The 21,549-nt window shown below is 44.4% G+C and overlaps 2 protein-coding genes and 1 long non-coding RNA gene across 7 annotated transcripts in view; 2 read left to right on the forward strand and 1 right to left on the reverse strand.

The window, feature by feature from the left end:
• Window positions 1-5,114, forward strand: part of gtf2ird1 (GTF2I repeat domain containing 1) — a 35,602-nt gene extending 30,488 nt beyond the window's left edge. Inside the window, exons 24-27 of one of the 4 annotated variants that reach the window (XM_058088319.2) lie at window positions 1,738-1,930; window positions 2,997-3,034; window positions 3,119-3,237; window positions 3,352-5,114. In XM_058088319.2, coding sequence (XP_057944302.2) covers window positions 1,738-1,930; window positions 2,997-3,034; window positions 3,119-3,237; window positions 3,352-3,420 — 419 coding nt within the window. In that variant the 3' untranslated portion in view covers window positions 3,421-5,114. Of the gene's footprint in view, window positions 1-1,737; window positions 1,931-2,996; window positions 3,035-3,109; window positions 3,238-3,351 lie in introns of all 4 variants that reach the window. The other 3 variants (XM_078787984.1, XM_058088318.2, XM_078787983.1) reach the window with 3 other exon arrangements.
• On the reverse strand, window positions 4,613-15,082 carry dtx2 (deltex 2, E3 ubiquitin ligase). 2 transcript variants are annotated; one of them, XM_058088323.2, is made up of 9 exons: window positions 14,314-15,082; window positions 13,465-14,077; window positions 9,634-9,692; window positions 7,456-7,713; window positions 6,722-6,789; window positions 5,998-6,168; window positions 5,751-5,915; window positions 5,584-5,673; window positions 4,613-5,454 (listed from the first exon to the last, which is right to left on the reverse strand). In XM_058088323.2, exons 1-9 carry the CDS (start codon window positions 14,624-14,626, stop codon window positions 5,209-5,211), a joined length of 1,983 nt encoding a protein of 660 aa, XP_057944306.2. In that variant the 5' UTR covers window positions 14,627-15,082; the 3' UTR covers window positions 4,613-5,208. The 2 variants fall into 2 exon arrangements, with proteins under 2 accessions (XP_057944306.2, XP_057944307.2); XM_058088324.2 differs by lacking the exon at window positions 7,456-7,713 and having other exon boundaries at window positions 14,314-15,020.
• On the forward strand, window positions 14,202-20,783 carry LOC144894602 (uncharacterized). The gene is made up of 4 exons (XR_013625239.1): window positions 14,202-14,297; window positions 15,438-15,536; window positions 15,712-15,755; window positions 20,526-20,783. It is a non-coding gene; the product is annotated as an uncharacterized LOC144894602 (long non-coding RNA).
• Window positions 20,784-21,549: the final 766 nt, after the last annotated feature.

A 21,549-nucleotide genomic window follows, 5' to 3' on the forward strand; every position in this document is an offset into this window, starting at 1 on the left:
GACCAAGGCCCCGATGGTCACTCTGTCAGAGCTCCAGCGTTCCTCTGTGGAGAGAGGAGAGCCTTCCAGAAGGACAACCATCTCTGCAGCAATCCACCAATCAGGCCTGTATGGTAGAGTGGCCAGACGAAAGCCACTCCTTAGTAAAAGGAACATGGCAGCCCGTCTGCCAAAAAACACCTGAATGACTCTCAGACCATGAGAAACAAAATTCTCTGGTCTGATGAGACAAAGATTGAACTCTTTGGTGTGAATGCCAGGCGCCATGTTTGGAGGAAACCACCATACCATCCCTACAGTGAAGCATGGTGGTGGCAGCATCATGCTGTGGGGATGTTTTTCAGCAGCAGGAACTGGCAGACTAGTCAGGATAGAAGGAAAAATGAATGCAGCAATATATAGAGATATCCTGGATGAAAACCTGCTCCAGAGCGCTCTTGACCTCAGTAGACTGGTCATGTACCTTGACCATATAGACAGTAGACATTAGCACACAGCCAAGATCTCAAAAGATTGGCTTCAGAACCACTCCGTGAATGTCCTGGAGTGGCCCAGCCAGAGTCCAGACTTGAATCCAATCGAACATCTCTGGAGAGATCTGAAAATGGCTGTGCACAGACGTCTCCCATCCAACCTGATGGAGCTTGAGACTTATTGCAAAGAAGAATGGGCAAAACTGCCTAAAGATAGGTGTGCTAAACTTGTGGGATCATATTCAAAAAGACTTGAGGCTGTAATTGCTGCCAAAGGTGGATCAACAAAGTATTAAGCAAAGGCTATGAATACTTATGTAAATGTGATTTTTTTGTTTTCTATTTTTAATAAATTCAAAACATGTCAAAGAAAACTTTTTCACATTGTCATAATGGAGTATTTTGTGTAGAATTTTGAGGTAAGAGATTAATTTAATACAGTTCGGAATGAGGCTGTAACATGACAAAATGTAGAAAAAGTGAAGCGCTGTGAATACTTTCCGGATGCACTGTAGGTCCTGAAGGCCAGAGAGAGAAACTTTTACCAAAACTACAAGATCTTAAACCAACCCAATCAGTCAAAAATTTGGGCGTGACTTTTGACTCTGAGCTAAATTTTATCCCACATATCAGAAATGGCCCCCACCTGTGGAACATCCTGCTGGAGAGCCTCAGGACTGCGGAGACTGTTGATATTTTTAAAAGAAGATTAAAGACACACCTTTTTAATCAGGCTTTTAACTTATATTTTAAACTCTTCTTACGTTTTTATCTTTTTTGTCCTATTTTATGCTTTTAGTCTTTAGCTTTTAACTCCAGTATTTCCTCAGGGGGCGGGGTCCTCCACACTGTGGGCTGTGTCGGGTCTGCTGATCGGGGTGCTGTCCTTGGGTCCCTTCGACCCGGCCGGCTGGGGGTTCCTCCCTTTGATGTGGGGGTCCACCCGTCTGTCGGAGTCGGGGGGCCCGGGTGCTGGTCCCCCGACGGAATGGCCTGCGGCTTCTCCCAGTGTGGACGGCCCCAAAGGTGGCGTTTCCTTGATCCTCAGGGCCGTGTGTGTGTGCGTGCGTGCGTCTAGTATGGAGGGTGGGAGGAAGGGGCTTTCTTTGTAATTGTTTTCTTTTTAATTGTGGTAATTATTTTTAATTCTGTAAAGCACTTTGTGTTGCATGTCCTTGCAGGAAAAGTGCTCTACAAATAAAGTTGATTTGATTTGTTCTTCGCGTGGTCGTGTCGGTCATCTCACGCCATGTGATGTATTTAGGTGAGGCTCTTGGCCTGGACCGTTCCGTGGTGGTGCCATACAAGCTCATCCGTGGCAGTCCTGAGTCCGTGGAAGTGGATGGTCTCCCGGACGACGTCCCCTTCCGGAACCCCAACACCTACGATGTTGTATGCCTGGAGAAGATCCTCCAGGCCGCCGAGAGGATCACGTTCAGCGTCAAGACGCAGCTACAGTGAGTGCATAGCAGGAGGCGAAATGTTTACTGTCCTGTAAGCCCATATTGCAGTAGATGCTGGGGAGAACAAATAAGACTGGCACTCTCAACACTGGCACGCTCCATGTCAGGTTCAAACTCCTGTGACACTTGTAAAAACACTTAAATACAGAAGAGACCGACAACAACACTCCAAATTACTCGCAGTGAGGAGAGTGAAACAACATAAAGGATGATTTACATCTCGTCCTGTTATGTCCAACCTGATCACGTTTCTGACCTACGACTCTTGTTATCTCGACATGTGTAGATTTTTTATAGTACACAGTTTTCAAAATGTAAGTCAGATGGTCCTTGGTTTATGGTGTTCTCTGTGATGGCGTTTTGTGGTGAGTTCCCATAAATTGAACACTTAATTTTGGTTGGTGAACAAGACACTCAGTGGAGCGCTCCAATCAACACTGCACTCTCGCCACCATCATGATGGATAACGATGGTATTGTGATGTCTGGACCTAGTAAGGATGAAGAGGAGGTGTTCCATCAACATTCATCCACCCTTTTCCAACTGAAAACTGTGGCCTCTGACTTGGAGATGCTGAGTCTCATCACAGAAGTTTCACACTCAGGTGCAAACCGTCCCAGTAAACACAGACGGTCACGGCCTGAAGAGCCCATCAGGACACATCATCCGCAAATAGCAGAGAGAATTCTGATCCTAAGGCCCCCGAAATGAACTCCTTTGACGCCTTGGCTGCGCCTAGAAATTCTGTCCATGAAAATTAGAAACAAATCGGGACAAAGGGAAGCCTTGGCGGTGTCCACTGTTCACCGGAAACAGGCTCAGCGTACTGCTGGCAATTCAAACCAGGCTGCTGCTCCAGTTGTACAAGGACCAGATGGCACGGAAAGGAATCTTGTGAGTGTGTGGAACAGAGAGCACGGTTTGATTGGAATTTGTGGACGTTTGCAACGCAAGATCAATCCACACATGTATCAGATTGGGTCACAAAGCATGCATTTCTAGTTTATTGAAAAGAATAATAGCTTCAGTTGAAATTCTCTACTTTTCTGCCTCTTTGTAGCTCTTTTGCAGAACGGTGTGGCCAGACTTGCAACACGGGTACGTACCTGCAGATGACATCAAAGCTGAGAGGGTTCCTACACTTCAACAAAATGACTTGCTTTGTGTCCATAGCAGCAGCAGCAGCCGCAGCCGCAGCCGACACCTCCACTAGTCGACGGAAGCGCAAGCGAGTCCAGGAGACCCATCGCGTGCCGGCCTCCTCTGAGCTGGCCCCGTCAGCCAATCAGATTCCATTGATGGTATGTGCACCGTTTGACTTTGAAGTCTCACTGGTCTCTGGTCAGTAAATTGTGGAAGTTTTAGTCCAAGAAATAAGCCAGTTCCTCATGGCTTGGTGCTGCCATTGTCTGCAGCAGTGGCCCATGTACATGGTGGACTACAGCGGCGTCAACATGCAAGTTCCTGGCAAAGTCAACTACTGAACTTCACAGACGAATGTTGGGCCCAAGAGATGGACTCCTGTCACTGCGTTGAGAACAATCTCCAGGTGGACAATTGGTGGTGAAGGTTTGTTACAAGGCGGCCGATTGCATTGCGGATGGTAATAATTTTTGTTGTTGTTTTTTCTAACTTAGCTGAAGCGTTAACAAAATATGCCCCACAAAATGTATTACTGAAACAATTACCATCCATCATACTCAAATGTTTGTACTTTTTATTTATTATATTTATTGAAGTATGACATTATGTGCAGGGATGTAAAAAAAAAAAAAAGTGTGGGAAAGTGATCATAACACTCACACCTTTTGATGCTTGTTGCTAGGGGACGCCTGTGAGTCACACATACAGTGGAAATAGAAAGTAAGTGATTTTTAGATTTTTAGGCTGACAGATTTGGAGCGCCCCTGCAAGAAACAGTAAATCAATAATATTGCAATATGAAATTTGAATTTTGGGTGCCTAACCAGGTAAATTGTGTATTGTCATAGTACATAAGCTAATGGTAAAGAATACAATATATTCATTAGGGCCATTTTGACTCCCAACCTTAAGGTTTATTTATTTAAAAAAAAATGTCCTCTTTTTCTTTGGAAATTTACTGTATATAGACAGGTTATGTGTCACGTCATTTGTGAATACATATTTTAGTATTAACTAGTTTTTTTCTGTTTGTGTACATCATAAAACAATGTGAAATGCGGTCGCTCCCAGGACCGACTTAAATTACTGTACACAAACTATTGATCAAGAAAATAGAATTTTGACACACATCAAATCACAAAAGATCCCTTAAGATATTTTTTCCTTACAGTGCATTCCTACAGGTTACATAGGTCACTTCATTTTTAGAAAGATGTTTTACTTGCTCCTTTTTTACAGAAGGAAAAACTTTGTACTGGACTTGCTTTCTACATCCACTATATGAAAGTTGCTCACAAGCAAGTGTTGGGAGGCTACAGTATACGCAGCCTTTGTATGTTAGCGCCATATTAACATGTATATGTCATTTAACAACAACAAAAAAAGAATGTATCACATCAAATGAGACAACTAACCCCCATTTAAAGATGCTGTACCTTAATGCCAATTAGGCCTTTTCAACAATAAAAAATGTTGCCTTGTATTGTTGGCCTTCTTTCCTCATGTGAACGTGAAATCAAACAAATGGAGTGCTTTGACATGAATGCTTTTATTGCAGGCTTCTCAGTGTTAGTGCTGCGGTACAGAGAGCAGAGAAAGAACTCATGTGAGTACAGGAGGTTGATTGTCACGATGTAGAACTTGCTGGAACTTTTCTTTAAATCACAGCATAGTTTGACCTTGTGCCTTCATGAGAAACCTCCTCATCCAGGTTAGACTATATGCGGGTACTTTTCTCTTCCTGACTATTCATTTTCTACATTTCAATGACTTGACACAAAGTATTGCCGCTTCTCATTAACATTAGACGTTGCTTTGCTACGCTTTTTTTTTATTGCATAACCAATTGAAGTCGACTTCCCTTTACTGGAAAACACGGCAGGTAGATGTCACAACTAAAGTGCTTAATGAGATTTGTATCCCCGTACTGTCGCCATGGTGACTGAGTCAGAGGGCAGGGGATGCGGACGAAGCCTGTGATGGACAAAAAAATGGAAAAAAAATCAAATAGATGATTGGCACTAGCTGCTCCTGGAATACAAGCAGGAATGTATCCAGCGCCATCTTGTCACAGAAAGCCTTTTCATTCATGAAGCCCCCTTTCATGGCACAGGAGTGGAAGTGTTGGCCTAGCTGCTGCAGCCTGGGCCGGGGGCTTTCAGGCAGTCCTCGGTGATGCCCTGAGAGGCCAGCTCAGACAGAACGTTGTCCAGATAGTTGGGGTCCGGGAAGCCATGGCCCGACAGGTTGGACATCATCTCGGTCTTGTGGTGGATTCCGTTCCACACTACCGTGTCAGGCTCCCCAGTCGTGCTCGACGTCCCCACCGTGAAGATGAGGCGCCGCATCCACGCAACCTTCAGCAGTTCCAGCACCTTTGGTGACAAAGGCCCCGTCCCGTGTGTTAGGAACAGCAAAAAACACGACCAACCACTACAGAAAAGAAAGCCTTGCTGCCATGACGGGCATGAACACCTTGGCTGCAGGGTGGAGCGAGTGTTTACCTTCCTGCCTTTATCACTGTCTGGCAGGAAGCAGAACCGAGGGAATCCCCGACACGTAAATGGCTGCCCCGGGTTGGGATGCTCTGGACCCTGCACAACCAGGACATGGTGATGATACCAGATTGTGGTTCTTATCAAAAGAGATGATTCCTGGTCTAGCCCAGTACCTGTATTCCAGATGGGATGCTGTAGATGATCTGGATGGTACCGCAGTCTGGGTGTCCTGGCAGCGCCTGGGCGATGCTGTAAATTTCCATCTTGCCTTTTAAAGGCTGCGTGCCCGTCTTCTCGCCATAGATGGTCTTACAGGACGGGCACTGTAGGCTGCCGTCCTGAGGGAGGACACGCACACAAAGACAAAGAGTGATTGGACCAAGCTGGAGCTTCATAACGGGTTCTGGCTTCCATGGGTACCTTGGTGCCATTGTTGTACATGGCCAGCATGCAGAGCATATGCAGGGTGTGTCCACACTTGATGAATTTGCCCACAGAGTCAGGCAGAATGCTCTGGGCCCCCTCCTCGGCCGGCGCTGGGGTCTCGTAGCCGGATGGATTGGACAACTGATCCATGCAGATAATGCAGTCCTACCATCGGAGACAAATGGACGGCTGAGACCTTTAGCATCAAAAGAGTCATTTTGTCTCCTCTTCCAGTAAAGAAAAATGCACAGCTTTTAAACTTTACAAAAGTTGTCATCTTTTTCAACAACAGAATTAAAGTGCAATTGTAGGCCAACTTGGAATTCATAAAAAAATTGAAATATGAAGGCTTTTTTGAGTTGTTTCCATGTTTGTGAAAAATGAAAAGCAAACATAGCCAACATGAACATAAAGAAGCATTAAGTTCACATATGTGCATATAAACCTCCGCTCTTCTGGCACTCGTATGGCTTCCCTGTGTGACTTTAGTACCGAAACCCATGATCTGATGCTGTGTGACATAACGCAGGTGGAAAACTGCCAGCTCTTTTGTTGATAGCAGTTTCCGTGTTGAAGGAAAGACAAAGCAACATTTTCTTTCACCTTCAACTTTTCCCCCTGAAATGCAAGCTTTCTACAGACGCCAATGGAAATGTCAGCTTTCTGTGTGAAAGTCAGTGTTGTTGGGTTGTGTGATGTGGTTAAAAGTGAGCGTTACCTCATCTGGCACGCCGGGCACCACCTCCATGTAGCGCTGGATCACCTCTTCAGCTCTCTGGCTGTTTGCTGCAACAGGAAATAGCAAAGAGATTATTTGGAAAGCCACACTAGTCCGACAACGCTGGCTCTTCTTGGATCCTTCATTTCAACATCATCATTCTTTTCTGCCTCGTGTCCGCCTACAGGAACCTTAAAGTTGCATACACACAACAAGTTGGGGGCAGGGCGGCAGGCGAGGACAACAAACATGCAGAGATTGGAACACAAATGGAGGGAAGTGGTGATGCATTCAGGTGACACATTGGAGAGCTGGACTGGATCTTCAAACACAGACAATGCTTCCTCCAGCCGCCCTTCCCTTTTACAGGGGCGGGTGGTACGGCGGAGGAGAGGGGAGAAATGCTGCCTCCCCGTTTGAGGCTAGCGCTCTGCATGACTTGGCACTCAGATTTCGGATTTCCAGTCAGATCAGGATTTTGGTCCCCGGGGCACTCCAGGGTTGCCGCCCACTGCTCTTCTGGGATGGCTTGAATTTAAAAAAACACCTGTTTGTACATTTATCTAATTTGTGGTCAAATTGAGCTACAAAGAGTCAACTCTGACATGTTCGAGCTCCCACCCGGCCTGTCTATAGAAAATTGATGAAAGGATGAGCGCAGCAAAAAGCAACATGGTGGGGACATGAAACACACGAGGCAATGGGATGGTCTCCCAGGAATGGATGGTATCTACCTCTCCTGTGCTGTCTCTTGGCTCTCCTAACTGAACTGCTGCTGCTGCTGGGGGGCTTGCTGGGCCTGCTGGCGGGGGGGAACGGGACAGGAAGAGGTGGGAGAGAGAATTGCTGCGAATGCTGCTGTTGTAGCAGCGGTGGATGCTGATGCGGTGGCGGTAGTGGTGGCTGTGGTGGCGGAGGAGGCTGCGGGAGGGGGGTGGTAGTGGCGAAGTGCACGCCAAGTCCCACTGCTGACATCAAAATGGAGGCCATGCCTGGAACAGGTCAGGGGTTTGAGGCAGGGGAGGGCAAAGCGGGGAGGGGGTGGGGTAGGGTTCAGAGCCATCAAGAGCAGAAAGGAAGAAATGAAAAAAGGCTAAGATGGAGCAGCCACTCACTGCGAGCATAACAACAAAAACTACTTTCAATACATCCTTTTCATTTCTTCTCGTGGTGCAGCAGAAAAGTATTATTAGAATCATTTCATTCTGGTAATCAGGTGAAGCAATTACCAAAAAAAATATTTTTACTTTTTGTTTGTTCAATAGGACTGCACAGCCGAGTGGTTAGCCGCAGCCCTCACAGCTAAGAGACCCGAGTTTGATTCCACCCTCAGGCATCTGTGTGTGGAGTTTGCATGTTCTCCCCGTGCATGTGTGGGTTTTCTCCGGGTACTCCAGTTTCCTCCCACATTCCAAAAACATGCTAGGTTAATTGGCCACTCCAAATTGTCCATAGGTATGAATGTGAGTGTGAATGGTTGTTTGTCTATATGTGCCCTGTGATTGGCTGGCCACCAGTCTAAGACAGCTGGGATAGGCTCCAGCACTCCCGCGACCCCGTGGGGATAAGCGGTCATAAATGAATGAATTTGTTAACATTTATTTCCCCTTTCTTAGTAGAAGTTGTATTTTTTCTCTTGAGCTGATGCTAGGAAATAAAGCATTGATTGAAGCACAGCAAGCTTTATATGGATGTTTTTTTTAGCACTTTAAATGATAAAGACATGAAACGTTACTCGAAAGTCTGCCTGTGATGTCATCACCACCAGATACGTGGTGATGGAAGTTGTAGAGGACCTGTCAAATACCTCTTTTGGTCACTTTGTCCAGTATGCACATTTAACTCATCTGGCCTGATCGATATTCCAAACAAATTAAATGCAATCAATCGAGAACATGGGCTCTAATTTCGTGGCGCAGTGCCAGGTGGCAGAGCGTGGTACACCCTGTGCTTTGGTTATTTGATCATCTGGTAGACTGGGCTGCATTGAGATGGGCGCACCAGCGCACCACATTGTCAGCTTGATGCAGTGAAGGTTTCATGACAAAACAGTGCGCCAAAGGTGCACGGCAGCTCTGACCAGGTCAATTGTCTGAACAGGCGAAGCGCCCCCTGCCCAATGGTAAATTGGCTGATGGGCACAGTGCACACACGTCACCAAAACCTCAAGTTATTTCAATGCAATAAACAATGACAGCAACCACTATTTAATGTAACTGTCTGAACCAGCATGGATGTTTTTGTATTCATTGTCCCATCAAAGATGTCATGCATAATGAGAACTCAACCTGACGGCAGCTGAAAGTATGATTCCAACTAATGAATTCTCATCTCTCAGCCAACCACTAACGGCCACGGGATTCCTTTCTGAGCATATATTTGGCATATATCTCATGAATATCATTTGAAGAGAACAAAAAGAGAAAAATGGAGACGCTTGTTGAATAAATGTAAGTCAGTCAGAATTGACCTGTGATTGCTCATATTTCGCCGTTTTAATCCCTATTTGTAACGTGATCTGAAAAGATGGAGTAAGATTACACTCAGCTGTGTTAAACCCTCTCACGCCTTCTCTGATTCCTCTTTGCCACTTGCTGTGCAGCGCTCATGAAAATTGCTAAGCGCGCTGGCCACACCCCGTTGGCGCCCGGTCTACGAAAATAGAGCCCCATGTGTTTGCGGATCCTATCATCATCAGCCATAAAACAGGTGTTTTGTCGTAGACAAATTGGAGGCATGTTAATTACATGTGACGAAGACATCATAGCATGTTTTTACAGCTCAAAAGCCTGTCTACTGACACAAGAAAACCAAAGCAGAAGATAGAAGTGGCACACAAACACCAAATCCTGCTCATCCTGATTCTTGAAAGCTGCTGCATCGTGGAGTGAGAAGACAGGTGAGTGGTTTACCTGCGAGGGCTGAGCTGACGCTAGTGGACCCATTCATCTGCACTGGGACGGAAGGAACGCTGCCGGGAAATAAAACACAAGTCAGTTAATAATACAATTAAAAGTTATTGTTTTGATTTTAAAATACTTAACATTGCCTTATTAATTAGCTTGGTGATCAGCAAGGAGACCAATTAGGCGCACCTGGCCCAAATCAAAGACGAAGTTTGGAGTTGTAGGAGTGTAGAGTTTAAATACCCTATAAAAACTTGGGCTGACAAATTCTTACCATTTTTAATCACGGTTTTCAAATGAATCAACCATGATTAACTGTCTTATCATATTACCATATAATTTTCCTATGTATTTTAGCAAAGACTACATTTGGAATACAGGACGTGAGCAATGACTATTGAAGTGAACAAAAAAGATCAGCACTGCCAATAGAGCATGGAGGGACTGCTGGCAGAAAATTACAGTGTGTGTAAATGCACATGTTAATGCGTTATTAGGGCTGTCAAATGATTACAAATTTTAATCGATTGCCATTACATTTATTAATAGTGACCCAAGTGCTCTGCACCTCTGAGTGTCAGACGTTACTGACTGAGGGGAAGGAACGCAAGCATCTCGCAGGCATGACAAATGGCATCATGGCAAATGCAAGCGAGAAGCCTGAGCTGGAAGACCCGCCCAACTCACTACGGTCTCCTGGTGGGAACACTTTGGCTTCCCTGTTAAAATGGATAAATCCAAAGTTGTGTGTTGACGTTGTTACACGGCATACCATACCCGAGTATGGTATGCTGCAGGAAACACATCTAGCACTTCAAAGGCGTCCTCCGGTAGTTACATTACATCTATGAGAAAGAAAACCAGTTGTAGTATCAACATCGATAACTTCAGCATTTAAACAACTTCTAAGCAAGCAACTCTGGCCAAAGCACACATTGTTTTGGCCACCCTGAAAATGGCAAAGATGCACAGTTTAAATTGAAGGCTTTCAGCTACGCGGAACAACGTGGGAATCGGGCAGCCACAAGAGAATTTAAAATCAATTCATCCATGGTTGACGAGTTCAGGAAGCTGGAAAATGAGCTCCAACAGGTCAAGAAGACACAGCTGAGTTTCCATGAAAACAAGTCCAGGTGGCCCACATTGGAAGACCAACCAAGGACAGCTGGGAGAAGCATCTCTACAGTCACCATTCGACTAAGGGCAGTAACGCTAGCAGAAAAAATGAAAATGTAACATTTTCAAGGAGGTCCGTCTTGGTGCTTTTGGTTCATGAAACGGTGCCAGGGCTCGACAATAACGATGTACCGATGGCCCGGGGCAAGTTAAAACAAAATTTGGGCAAGTAAATCTAATCAGTGATATTCCCGTCGGGCAAGTGTACTTTGGCATGCCATACTGCCAAGAGTTTTTTTTTTAAAGCAGTTCTTGTTGGGTGTTGGTAAAACACTGACTGCGTAATTCCGGTGGTAATTTGGAAAGCAATCCTTGCAATGGACCAATCAGAATCGTTTATTTAGACCACGGTCCGTAATCCACAGTCCGCGTTGTACCCACACCCGTTGTTCGCGATCAACCAATCAGCGATCGTTTGACTACGAAAACATCAATCATGGCGTCGCTGCCAACATCGTCTAATTCTGAAGGAAACAGCAAAAAGTGATGAACCAGTGCCTCCTAAACAAGTATTTTATTAGCGGCAGCAAATCAAACGATGGCACAGTTGAGTGAATCACATTGCTGTGACAATTTGAAGTGGTCACAATGAAACACCACCGATTAGATCCAATACCAAGTGCTGATTTTGCACAAGCTACAAAATCTAGCGGTTCCATTTCTCTGTGGATTTTTCGCACCTTTGCTTCACAAATTATTGTTTGACCATTGAGCATTTTTTTTTGGGATTAAAAACACTTTACTAGTACACAAATGTGTCTATTCAATAATGTTTCATTGTGGTGCACAACTTATAAATATCACTGCTTACTACGAGGTGTAAGGTATTATTTATTTTATTATTTTATTTATTTGAGATTCTCATGTGATGCCACAAAAAATTACATGATATCATTATGGCAGTCTTTTCATTTTACATGGGGCAAGTTCGGGCAAGTAGTTCTCACCTTAAGGATTCCCTATGGGCAAGTTATTTTGGTTTTTAATGTAGAGCCCTGGGTGCCATCTCTCTATCTGCACAAGGACTACGGTGGCGCAGCAACACAGCAGCGGGATTACAGTGAAAAGCTGCCCATCTTCCGTTCCTACTGCAGCAAAACGATACTGCACAGAAACGGACTCTGACAGTAATGAAATGGAACCTTGTGTGTTTCATGGATCTAGCTCAGCTGTTCAAGTCAGACACACAGGATGACAACTTTGACGGATTTGATTGATAATTGAAAAAATAATGTGAGTACTTAGTACTTAATCAAGCACAAATAAATAAGACTTTCCTCACAAATAAGATGAAGAGAGACAGAAAATAACCTCATGACAGAAATGATGACAACCACAGAAGAATACTATTATGATCTAATACCCTTTTTTGTTTTGCAGATTGAGGAACTGCTGGATCTTCCTTATCTCCACAGACATCATCCACCATATCACCTCTAAGAAGTTTGTAACCCCAGGCTCACACTGAATCCGTTGTGGCGCTGGTTCTGATCCAGTCCGGCTTGTGAGTGTGCCACTCACACTGACCCCAGTAGTTAGTGTTTGGCCGTACGTCCACACCCTGAGCTACTGTGAGCCGAAAGGGATTTCAATCTTGCGGAATGCTTCCAGCGGCCACAACAGAGCTGCGATGGATTCAGTGCGAGCCCGGGGTAATGACTGAACACTTTTCCAGAGACAGGTGGGAAGTAGTAAACCCTCTAACCCTGTTGGAGCATGTCAGTAAGTACAGAGCTTCAGGGTGCCTTCTCCCTGAAGCTGGTCCTCTTCTTTGGTGGAAAGGCAATGAGGCCACATACCCACAGTGGAAAAACTAGCAAAGTGTTACAAAAGCGTATACCAGCTACCTCTGTTTCTAGTGAGCAGTTTTTCTCCACACCTGGAGATATTTTCACTGCAACCATATCTGTGCTTTCTCAGAACATGAGGATAAGTTCATTTTTTTAGTCAAAAACTTTAAACTTGAGTTGCATTTGTCATATTCAGGCTGTTGCTAACGATTCAAATTTTACAATTTTAGTTTGTTGATTTGGAATTTTATCCTGATATTTAAAATTGTATAAAGATACTTTGGACAATTTATTTCATTATTTTATATTTAAACCCAAAACACTCAGTCTAAGTTATTTGAAATGTCACAAAAATTTTAATTTAAAAAAGTTCTGTTTGGGTTTTAAAAAAAAACAAAAAAACATTTTGTTCCTTCCATTTGAATCACATTTTAGCTGTGTTGTCATGAGCAATGAGGGGTTGCAATTAGTTATTTATACCACAAGGACATGCATAATAAAGTTGTTGTGATGTTCGGAGTGAATGTCCCTGAATGAATCTTACGTACTTGTTATGTGAATGAAGTGTCATACCGAGGAAGTGTCATATTGAGGAAGCAGGCTAAAGCTTACACCGTGACACCAATCCCATCTGTTCATGGAACACCTTGAATGGGCGTTCATTAACAGGGGAAATTATTGTGTTATTTGTGGGAAATTACAAAACTATATTAAGTAATAAAAAACAATCACTACATGCACCTCCAAAAGTTTGAGCAGACCTGCAGGTGTTAGCACTAATAAATGCCCGGTGCTCTGTTGTGTAAATTAACAAGTGGACATGAAATGAGGAAATGGTAACTCAGTCTAACAAAGGTGTAAAGAGACCAACCTTAAGCCATTGTGACTGGAAGAGCTGCCTAGAAGGGGTGTGGCTAGCTGGCTAGCAGATGGGGGTGGAGGCCAGGGAGTCCCCCAAGACATCCCCCCAACAGAAAGGGGCCTGCGGGGGTAGGGTGAGTATACCGAGGTTGGGTGAGCGGCCGTTGCCCTGCCTGGTCCCTGAAGATTGGGCCGGTTCAGGCTGCCCGATGAAAAAGAATGCCGTGTACGGCTCGGCATGGGCCCTGTGCCGCTGTGGCTCAGACACTGTTGGCAGGAGCAAGCCAGACTGGCTGAGGGGACGGCGGTGGGGCCCGAGGGTATGGCTGGGGGTCCGAAGGAGGCCAGCGGGTAGGGCAAGTTGCACTGCCGCCGCACCTGCCGCCTGAAGCCTGATGATTTGTTTACTTGGGTGAGCGAAGTGAGATCCACAATGTAGTTGTAGCCATGCGGGCCCAAGTCAGCTGTGCCTTGTCGGGCCTGGTAGCTGTGCTCCAGGAGGATGGAGGTGCGGGTTTCGTACGGGGTCCATGCGCCTTCGTCATTAGCCCATTCCCAATAGACGCCACTGCCTAGGCCTGAGGACTGGGCAAACAGGGAGCGGCGGACTGATCGCGTCTTTCCTAAGAACACAAAAAATGACATGCATTTTTAGGTATTTGGGGTAGTAACTGGAACTATTTAAACTTGAAGGCATTTTTGAATGGCTTTAATGAAAGACACTTCCGGCTTGCTAATTAATCCACAAGAGCAGGTGTGTAACCATTCGGATGACAACAACATGCGAACTACCTTGTTTGACAGGCCTTCACATCTCAAAGCACAAAAAAGACTCATATTAAGGTACATTTAAACTCACCTGTGTCTTGCCTGAACTGTTTCAAACTCGGCACGTCGATGAGATAAGGCGACAGGCTGGGGTCTGATTGTCCGAGGCAGATGGTTGTGGTGCCGGGCGCGCCGCCTCTGTGTCCTCGCGGTGACAGGCACCGTTCGATGTAGGCGCTCACTTGGCCGCTGTAAGGCCGCCAGTGGCCCTGGTCGTCCTGCCATTCCCACACAGCTATCATGGGTTGGGACTGACTCACGGAGCCGGACGGGTTCGCGGCGGAGACCGAGGGCCCGTTCCTGGAGCCGTTTACCCTGGCACAGGAACCAGACACAATCGCCATAATGGGCCCCGGTCAGCGTAGCTTGATGCTAACAACAACTAGGATTTGCTTCGCTCTACGAAGAAAGAGTGAGCTAGCTAGGCTAAGCTAGGCTAGGCTAGCTGGGTTCGTTAAAGAACACCATGATGAACCCTTTAAAATCCCCTCAATTGCACCAGACACAACTCCGAATGATGTTGAAACGAGTATTCAAGCGCATATTGGCAAAATGTCGAAGCGAAGAGCAAAGCTAAGCGTTTGGAGTATTAGCTTTGTGACAGCAGTGTTGCCAGGATGCTTTTCGACCCTTTGCTGCTGCCTTCATGAACAATCAGACAGTTACTGATGATGACCAGGAAAGGCTGTTGTTGAATGTAAGCAAAATATCAGCTACTTAATTCTTCGATTTGTTTACACACATGTACATATATTACTAATATTGTATATTTAACGATACAATATTTTTCCAATTGTGCGACATCGCGTGCTCGAAAGTAAGTCCTCGTATTTCAAATTGCACTCTAAGGCAGCATTCTTCTTCTCTCATAACAAACGGCTTTATTGTTCAACCCAACTTGCTTCGGATCGCTGCCAGCCTTTCTGCTGCCCTCAGCTGGTCCAAAATGAGTATGACACAAAAATAGGCTGAGGCAAAGCTATTCAACGAAATTGTTCTTGAAAAGCTAAGGCCCCCCCACTCGTAGAGTATTCTTATATATAATGTCAATGCAATAGATGTGTATACCTTGAAACACTAGTTACCTGTTTATTCAGGTGAGTGTACAGTAAATCGTCTTTAAAATAAGTCAAATTGACTGTCAACAATTTTCAGATGCCAGCACCAGTCTTCTTCATTCTCATGGCTGTCAACACACACAAGATTGGCCTGTCATGGAGCATGTTTCATGGATGGATGCATGGATTGATGGAGGTAATAATGTGAGGAATGGGAGTTCAGGTGGAAAGAATGTGAGGGGGACTCATCAGGTGTCACCTGACAGCTGCTGGTCTAAGGAGTTTAGGAGATTACACAAAAATGTATGCACCTGCTTTTTCTGGAAGATTCTTTGCGACTTGCTACAAGAGTATTTTTTGTCTCTGCACAGCACAGCATTAATCACCGCCTGCACAGACATCATCTACCCAGAAGGTAAGATACAAGCCTGTCAGCATAGAAATGTAGAGTGGTTAGCTTGTAGGCCTCACAGCTAGGAGACCCGAGTTCAATTCCACTCTGTGTGGAGTTTGCATGTTCTCCCTGGGTACTCCGGTTTCCTCCCACATTCCAAAAACATGCTAGGTTAATTGGCCACTCCAAATTGTCCATACAGTGAAGAAAATAAGTATTTGAACACCCTGCTATTTTGCTATTTCTCCCACTTAGAAATCATGGAGGGGTCTGAAATTTTCATCGTAGGTGCATGTCCACTGTGAGAGAGATAAACTAAAAAGAAAAATCCAGAAATCACAATGCATGATTTTTTAACAATTTATTTGTGTGATACAGCTGCAAATAAGTATTTGAACACCTGTGTATCATCTAGAATTCTGACCCTGAAAGACCTGTTAGTCTGCCCATTAGAAGTCCACCTGCACTCCATGTATCATCCTGAATCAGATGCACCTGTTTGAGGTCGTTAGCTGCATAAAGACACCTGTCCACCCCATACAATCAGTAAGACTTTAACTTGTAACATGGCGAAGACCAAAGAGCTGTCCAAAGACACCAGAGACAAAATTGTACACCTCCACAAGGCTGGAAAGGGCTACGGAGCAATTACCAAGCAGCTTGGTGAAAAAAGGTCCACTGTTGGAGCTATCATTAGAAAATGGAAGAAGCTAAACATGACGGTCAATCTCAATCGGAGTGGAGCCCCATGCAAGATATCACCTCGTGGGGTCTCAATGATTCTAAGAAAGGTGAGGAATCAGCCCAGAACTACACGACAGGACTTGGTCAATGACCTGAAAAGAGCTGGGACCACCGTTTCCAAGGTTACTGTAGGTAATACACTAAGACGTCATGATGTGAAATCATGCATGGCACGAAAGGTTCCCCTGCTTAAACCAGCACATGTCAAGGCCCGTCTTAAGTTTGCATATGACCATTTGGATGATACAGAGGAGTCATGGGAGAAAGTTTTATGGTCAGATGAGACCAAAATAGAACTTTTTGGTCATAATTCCAATAAGCGTGTTTGGAGGAAGAAGAATGAAGAGTACAATCCGAAGAACACCATCCCTACTGTGAAGCATGGGGGTGGTAGCATCATGCTTTGGGGGTGTTTTTCTGCACATGGGACAGGACGAGTGCACTGCATTAAAGAGAGGATGACTGGGGCCGTGTATTGTGAGATTTTGGGGAACAACCTCCTTCCCTCTGTCAGAGCATTGAAGATGGGTCGTGGCTGGGTCTTCCAACACGACAACGACCCGAAGCACACAGCCAGGAAAACCAAGGAGTGGCTCCGTAAGAAGCATATCAAGGTTCTAGCATGGCCCAGCCAGTCTCCAGACCTGAACCCAATCGAAAATCTTTGGAGGGAGCTCAAACTCCGTGTTTCTCAGCGACAGCCCAGAAACCTGACTGATCTAGAGAAGATCTGTGTGGAGGAGTGGGCCAAGATCCCTCCTGCAGTGTGTGCAAACCTGGTGAAAAACTACAGGAAACGTTTGACCTCTGTAATAGCAAACAAAGGCTACTGTACCAAATATTAACATTCATTTTCTCAGGTGTTCAAATACTTATTAGCAGCTGTATCACACAAATAAATTGTTAAAAAATCATGCATTGTGATTTCTGGATTTTTCTTTTTAGTTTATCTCTCTCACAGTGGACATGCACCTACGATGAAAATTTCAGACCCCTCCATGATTTCTAAGTGGGAGAAATAGCAAAATAGCAGGGTGTTCAAATACTTATTTTCTTCACTGTAGGTATGAATGTGAGTGGGAATGGTTGTTTGTCTATATGTGCCCTGGGATTGGCTGGCCACCAGTCCAGGGTGTACCCCGCCTCTCGCCCGAAGACAGCTGGGATAGGCTTCAGCACCCCCGCGTCCCTCGTGAGGATAAGCGGTAGAAAATGAAATGTTACATATTAATTCCTGTAATATAACATTTTTGTAATTATGGTACTTTATTCTTGTAATATTATAACTTTTTTGAAAATTTTTGTAACTTTTTTAAACCCACCTTTTTGTCATAATATGGATTAATTATTAACTTTATTCTCATATTACTACTTTTTTCCCTCTCATAGTATTTTTAATTCCGCAAATATATTCACATTTAAAACATTTTGTAGTATGCCATTTTTTAAATCATGAACTTTTTTTCTGAGTATGATGACAATTTTATTCCCATATGACATTTTTGTAATTTTTACATTTAAATATTAAATTTTTGTGTTGTCAAGTTTGCTGGCTTGAATTGGCCCACTATTTTCTTTTTTCTTTTAACTTTGAGAAATACTTTAGCTTAAAATGACCTGCTGTTGCACATTTTGTCAAGAAGGTAAGAGTTGCTGAGGTGGGACATTTTGAAATATCCTAATTTTCCACACCGCTCGTTTTCCAACCAGCTTGCCTTTGTAAATAGAAGCGATGAGGGCCGAGCCCCTGCCCCAGCTGTGGTGCCATTGACATTAATGAGCCCTTCTCTGCATTTCAATGCAACCTTTCACGGGTCTTCTAAGGTCATATGATGCACAGGATGAGGATGGAGTGATGACATGATGAGCTCCTGTCTTGGGAGTCAAAGAAGGAGAACAATGTCCATTGTGTGGTGGCTCTGTGCCTGCATGACAGACATCAATATGAGTCAGGTTAACTGCTGAGAACACAACTTGTACTGCTGCATATGCCAGCACGGGCCATATCAAGGTATTAGCTTGGTTTGATGTGATGCTTCAGCAGCTTGTCAGCGCTCGTTATCAGCATCATCTATCAGGAGACCACGCCCACAAGAAGAAAGAGGGATGACAGGGCAGACCAAAGGTGGGAAATGTGTTTACATGTTTCAAAATGCTGTTGAGTCTAAATTTACTTGGGCGCTGCTGTGTAAGATGTTTTCCTCATAGAGTTGCTCATTCTGCAGCAAGTACCAGGCACCTTATTTGGGGTAAGGTGTTTATGAGGTGCTGGGGGGCGGGGTCTTTATGTATGTACCATAAATGCACCAAATGACGCCTCTAGTCTGTTCATTGCGGAGCCTCCCATAGATGCATGGTCTACAAAAGCAAATACGCTAGTGTCAACTCACCAGCACTATTCACTTCCTTAGCGCTATTCCAACATTGGTTCTGTTGCTTCTGTGTTGTTCAATGTACTGAATCATCAATGATCATCTGCTTGCCGCTGGCATCCTACAGAGGAAAAGCCGTTTTTTCTGCTTTTTGAAAAGTTGGATGTTCATTTTTATGCTCTGCTGAATGAATGAATCTGACTTTTACAACAAAGGGTAAAACTTTGAAGGAAAGGCTGCATTAACTTTGCATAGAAATAAAATGTAAGAACATAAATGTTTTTCAGTTTCAAAAAATAATTGGTTATGCACATCGAACTATAATAACCTGTCTTGTGAGTCATCATACTTCTAGTTCCGGCTACCATTTTGTAACGTAGTACACTAGCCTATTTGTTATCCCTTGTGTGGCGGTAAAAACGAAAAATGAATATGAATACAAATGAAACTGCATGAAATGTTTGTTGGGCAGAAATAAATTATGGTCACTGACCCTCTGGCAGTCACGTTCATGTCTCAGCATCTCAGAGAAGCCAAATGTCATTCATGCTGTATATGTTGGCCCTGTATGTTGGCGCCATCTTGGAGGTATTGGCTGCATATGCTCCCTTTTTTTCATGTTGACATTTCTGAAATGTTTTGCTCCTGGGTTTGCTTTTGCTTCAAACTCTGCTGTAAACGTCAGCTTCACAGATGCCACTTGTGCCTCGCACACTGTGTGCTGTCTACTACAACACGCTGATCTTAGTCATGGTGAATGTAATAATCATGAAAATAACCACCTGTTAGGACGCTATTTTCAGACAATGTAGTAAAATAACATAACATATCCTAATGCACCACATGTTACGATATCAAATATGCAAAGTACTCGATGTGGAGATTCCAAAGTTCCTCTAAAGGGATTTGGTCCATTTCAACAAGGATGTTTTTGACGTTCATTAAATAAAGCTCTCCTCAGTTGTACTTAGACTTGCATCTTCAGAACGTAACACACAATGCTATGATGGACAAAACACACTCATGCACACTCATACACACCATAGACGTCAGCACTTTTTGAGCAAAGCTTTCAATCAGAAGGAAAATGAATTATGGTTTACAAACATCCTGTTTCCATGGCACGTCAACATGCCACATTCACACCTCCTACTAGGGCCACGAAAGTCAGCATTTCCCCACTTTTTTATGTTCTGCATGAATGGCACTGACATAGAAATGGGCAAGTATACCTAGTAAACTTGTGCACGGATACAGAATGTACCGTGTAGGACACAGTTGAGCTGGCAGGTTTTCACCTTCCGAGGTCACATTAGAGCCGAGCCAATAAAAGCTGACATTTTTCCATTTGATGTCTGGAGAAATATCACATACACAGAATTAGGGGATGAAGTTGACCCGGTAATGTTCTGCCTTTTTTTTTTTTACATCAAAACCAAAGTGAACACACACACACACATTAGTTATTAGTTTGTTTGTTGTCAGCTAATAAAATTTGGCACAATCAGGTCATTGTAATATTGCTTAAATATTTCTAGGATGCTGTTACTAAACAGCATGATTTTAGTTTTACTTAGGTTCAAGGACAATCTATTGTTATCAAACCATCTTTTTAATATGACCATTTCACCTCTGACCTTCTTAATGATTTCTTCTGTGATTCCTGATTGACTAGCAAACTCACCTGATCTGAACCTCAGAGAATGTGTGGATTATTGTCAAGAGGAAGATGAGAGACATCAAACCCAAAATGTAGATGAGCTGACGGATGCTATCAAAGCAACCTGGGCTTCCATTACAGCTGAGCAGTGGAACACGCTGATAGCGTCCATGCCACGCCATAGTCTGATGCAGTCAGTCATGCAAAAGGAGGCCCAACCAAGGATTGAGTGCATGGAAATGAACATACTTTTCAGGATTCTGAGATTTCTGTTTAAAATCTATATTTTTTCATGATCTTATGTAATATTGTAATTTTCTGAGAGACTGCATTTTGGGTTTTCATGATCTATAAGCCCGGTGAAGAAGGTGAGCAACATTGCAGCATCATTGCAGGAAGTGTGTGGGAATTCCAAAAAAAATAAATAAATATTGATGACAGAATTATTTTTCCACATTTCAACTTTATTTCTCTCAACACTCGGCGAGACCTCCAGAGATGTGCCTGGATTCAGTGAATGGCAGTGATCGCCACTTCCCTTTCCTGGATGGGAAACAATGAAGGAACAATATGCTGCCTTAAAAGGGGACATGCCTGGAGCCTTGCTTTCCAAGGAGTCATGGGCGTACTCGAACCAGGGGAGGTGGGCTGACTATGCTGAAAGGTACTGAAGCGCAAGGCTGCCTCCTAGTCCTGGTTCGCCTGCTCTGTCTAGCCATTGGTCTGAGGGTGATATAAGACGACAGGCTCCCCGATGCCCCCAGCGCCCCGTATAATGCCTTCCAAACTTGTGACGTGAACTGCGGTCCTCTGTCTGACACAATGTCCATGGGAATGCCGTGTAGGCGACAAACGGGTCTGCAGTAGTCGCGCAGTTTCCAGCGATGATGGGAGCTTGGACAGGGCCACAAAGTTAACCATCTTGGAAAAGCGCTCTACGATAGTAAGAATAACGGTGGTACCGCAGCATACCGGAAGTCCAGTGACGAAATCCCGGGCGATATGGGACCATAGGTGGAGGGGGGGCAGCGGCAGCGGC

Source organism: Doryrhamphus excisus, linkage group LG21 (assembly GCF_037039965.1).
Source record: "Doryrhamphus excisus strain RoL-2023G ecotype Guam linkage group LG21, RoL_Dexc_Guam_v1.1, whole genome shotgun sequence".
Classification (NCBI taxonomy): domain Eukaryota; kingdom Metazoa; phylum Chordata; class Actinopteri; order Syngnathiformes; family Syngnathidae; genus Doryrhamphus; species Doryrhamphus excisus.

Coding starts and splice junctions, on each gene's coding strand:
- dtx2 (XM_058088323.2), bottom strand. CDS start 14,626: ATGGCGATTGTGTCTGGTTCCTGTGCCAGGGTAAACGGCTCCAGGAAC. Junction 9,693..13,464: donor TCCAGTCACAATGGCTTAAG/GTTGGTCTCTTT, acceptor ATTTCCCGGCAG/CGTTCCTTCCGTCCCAGTGC. Junction 6,169..6,721: donor TGCCCGGCGTGCCAGATGAG/GTAACGCTCACT, acceptor CTCCGATGGTAG/GACTGCATTATCTGCATGGA.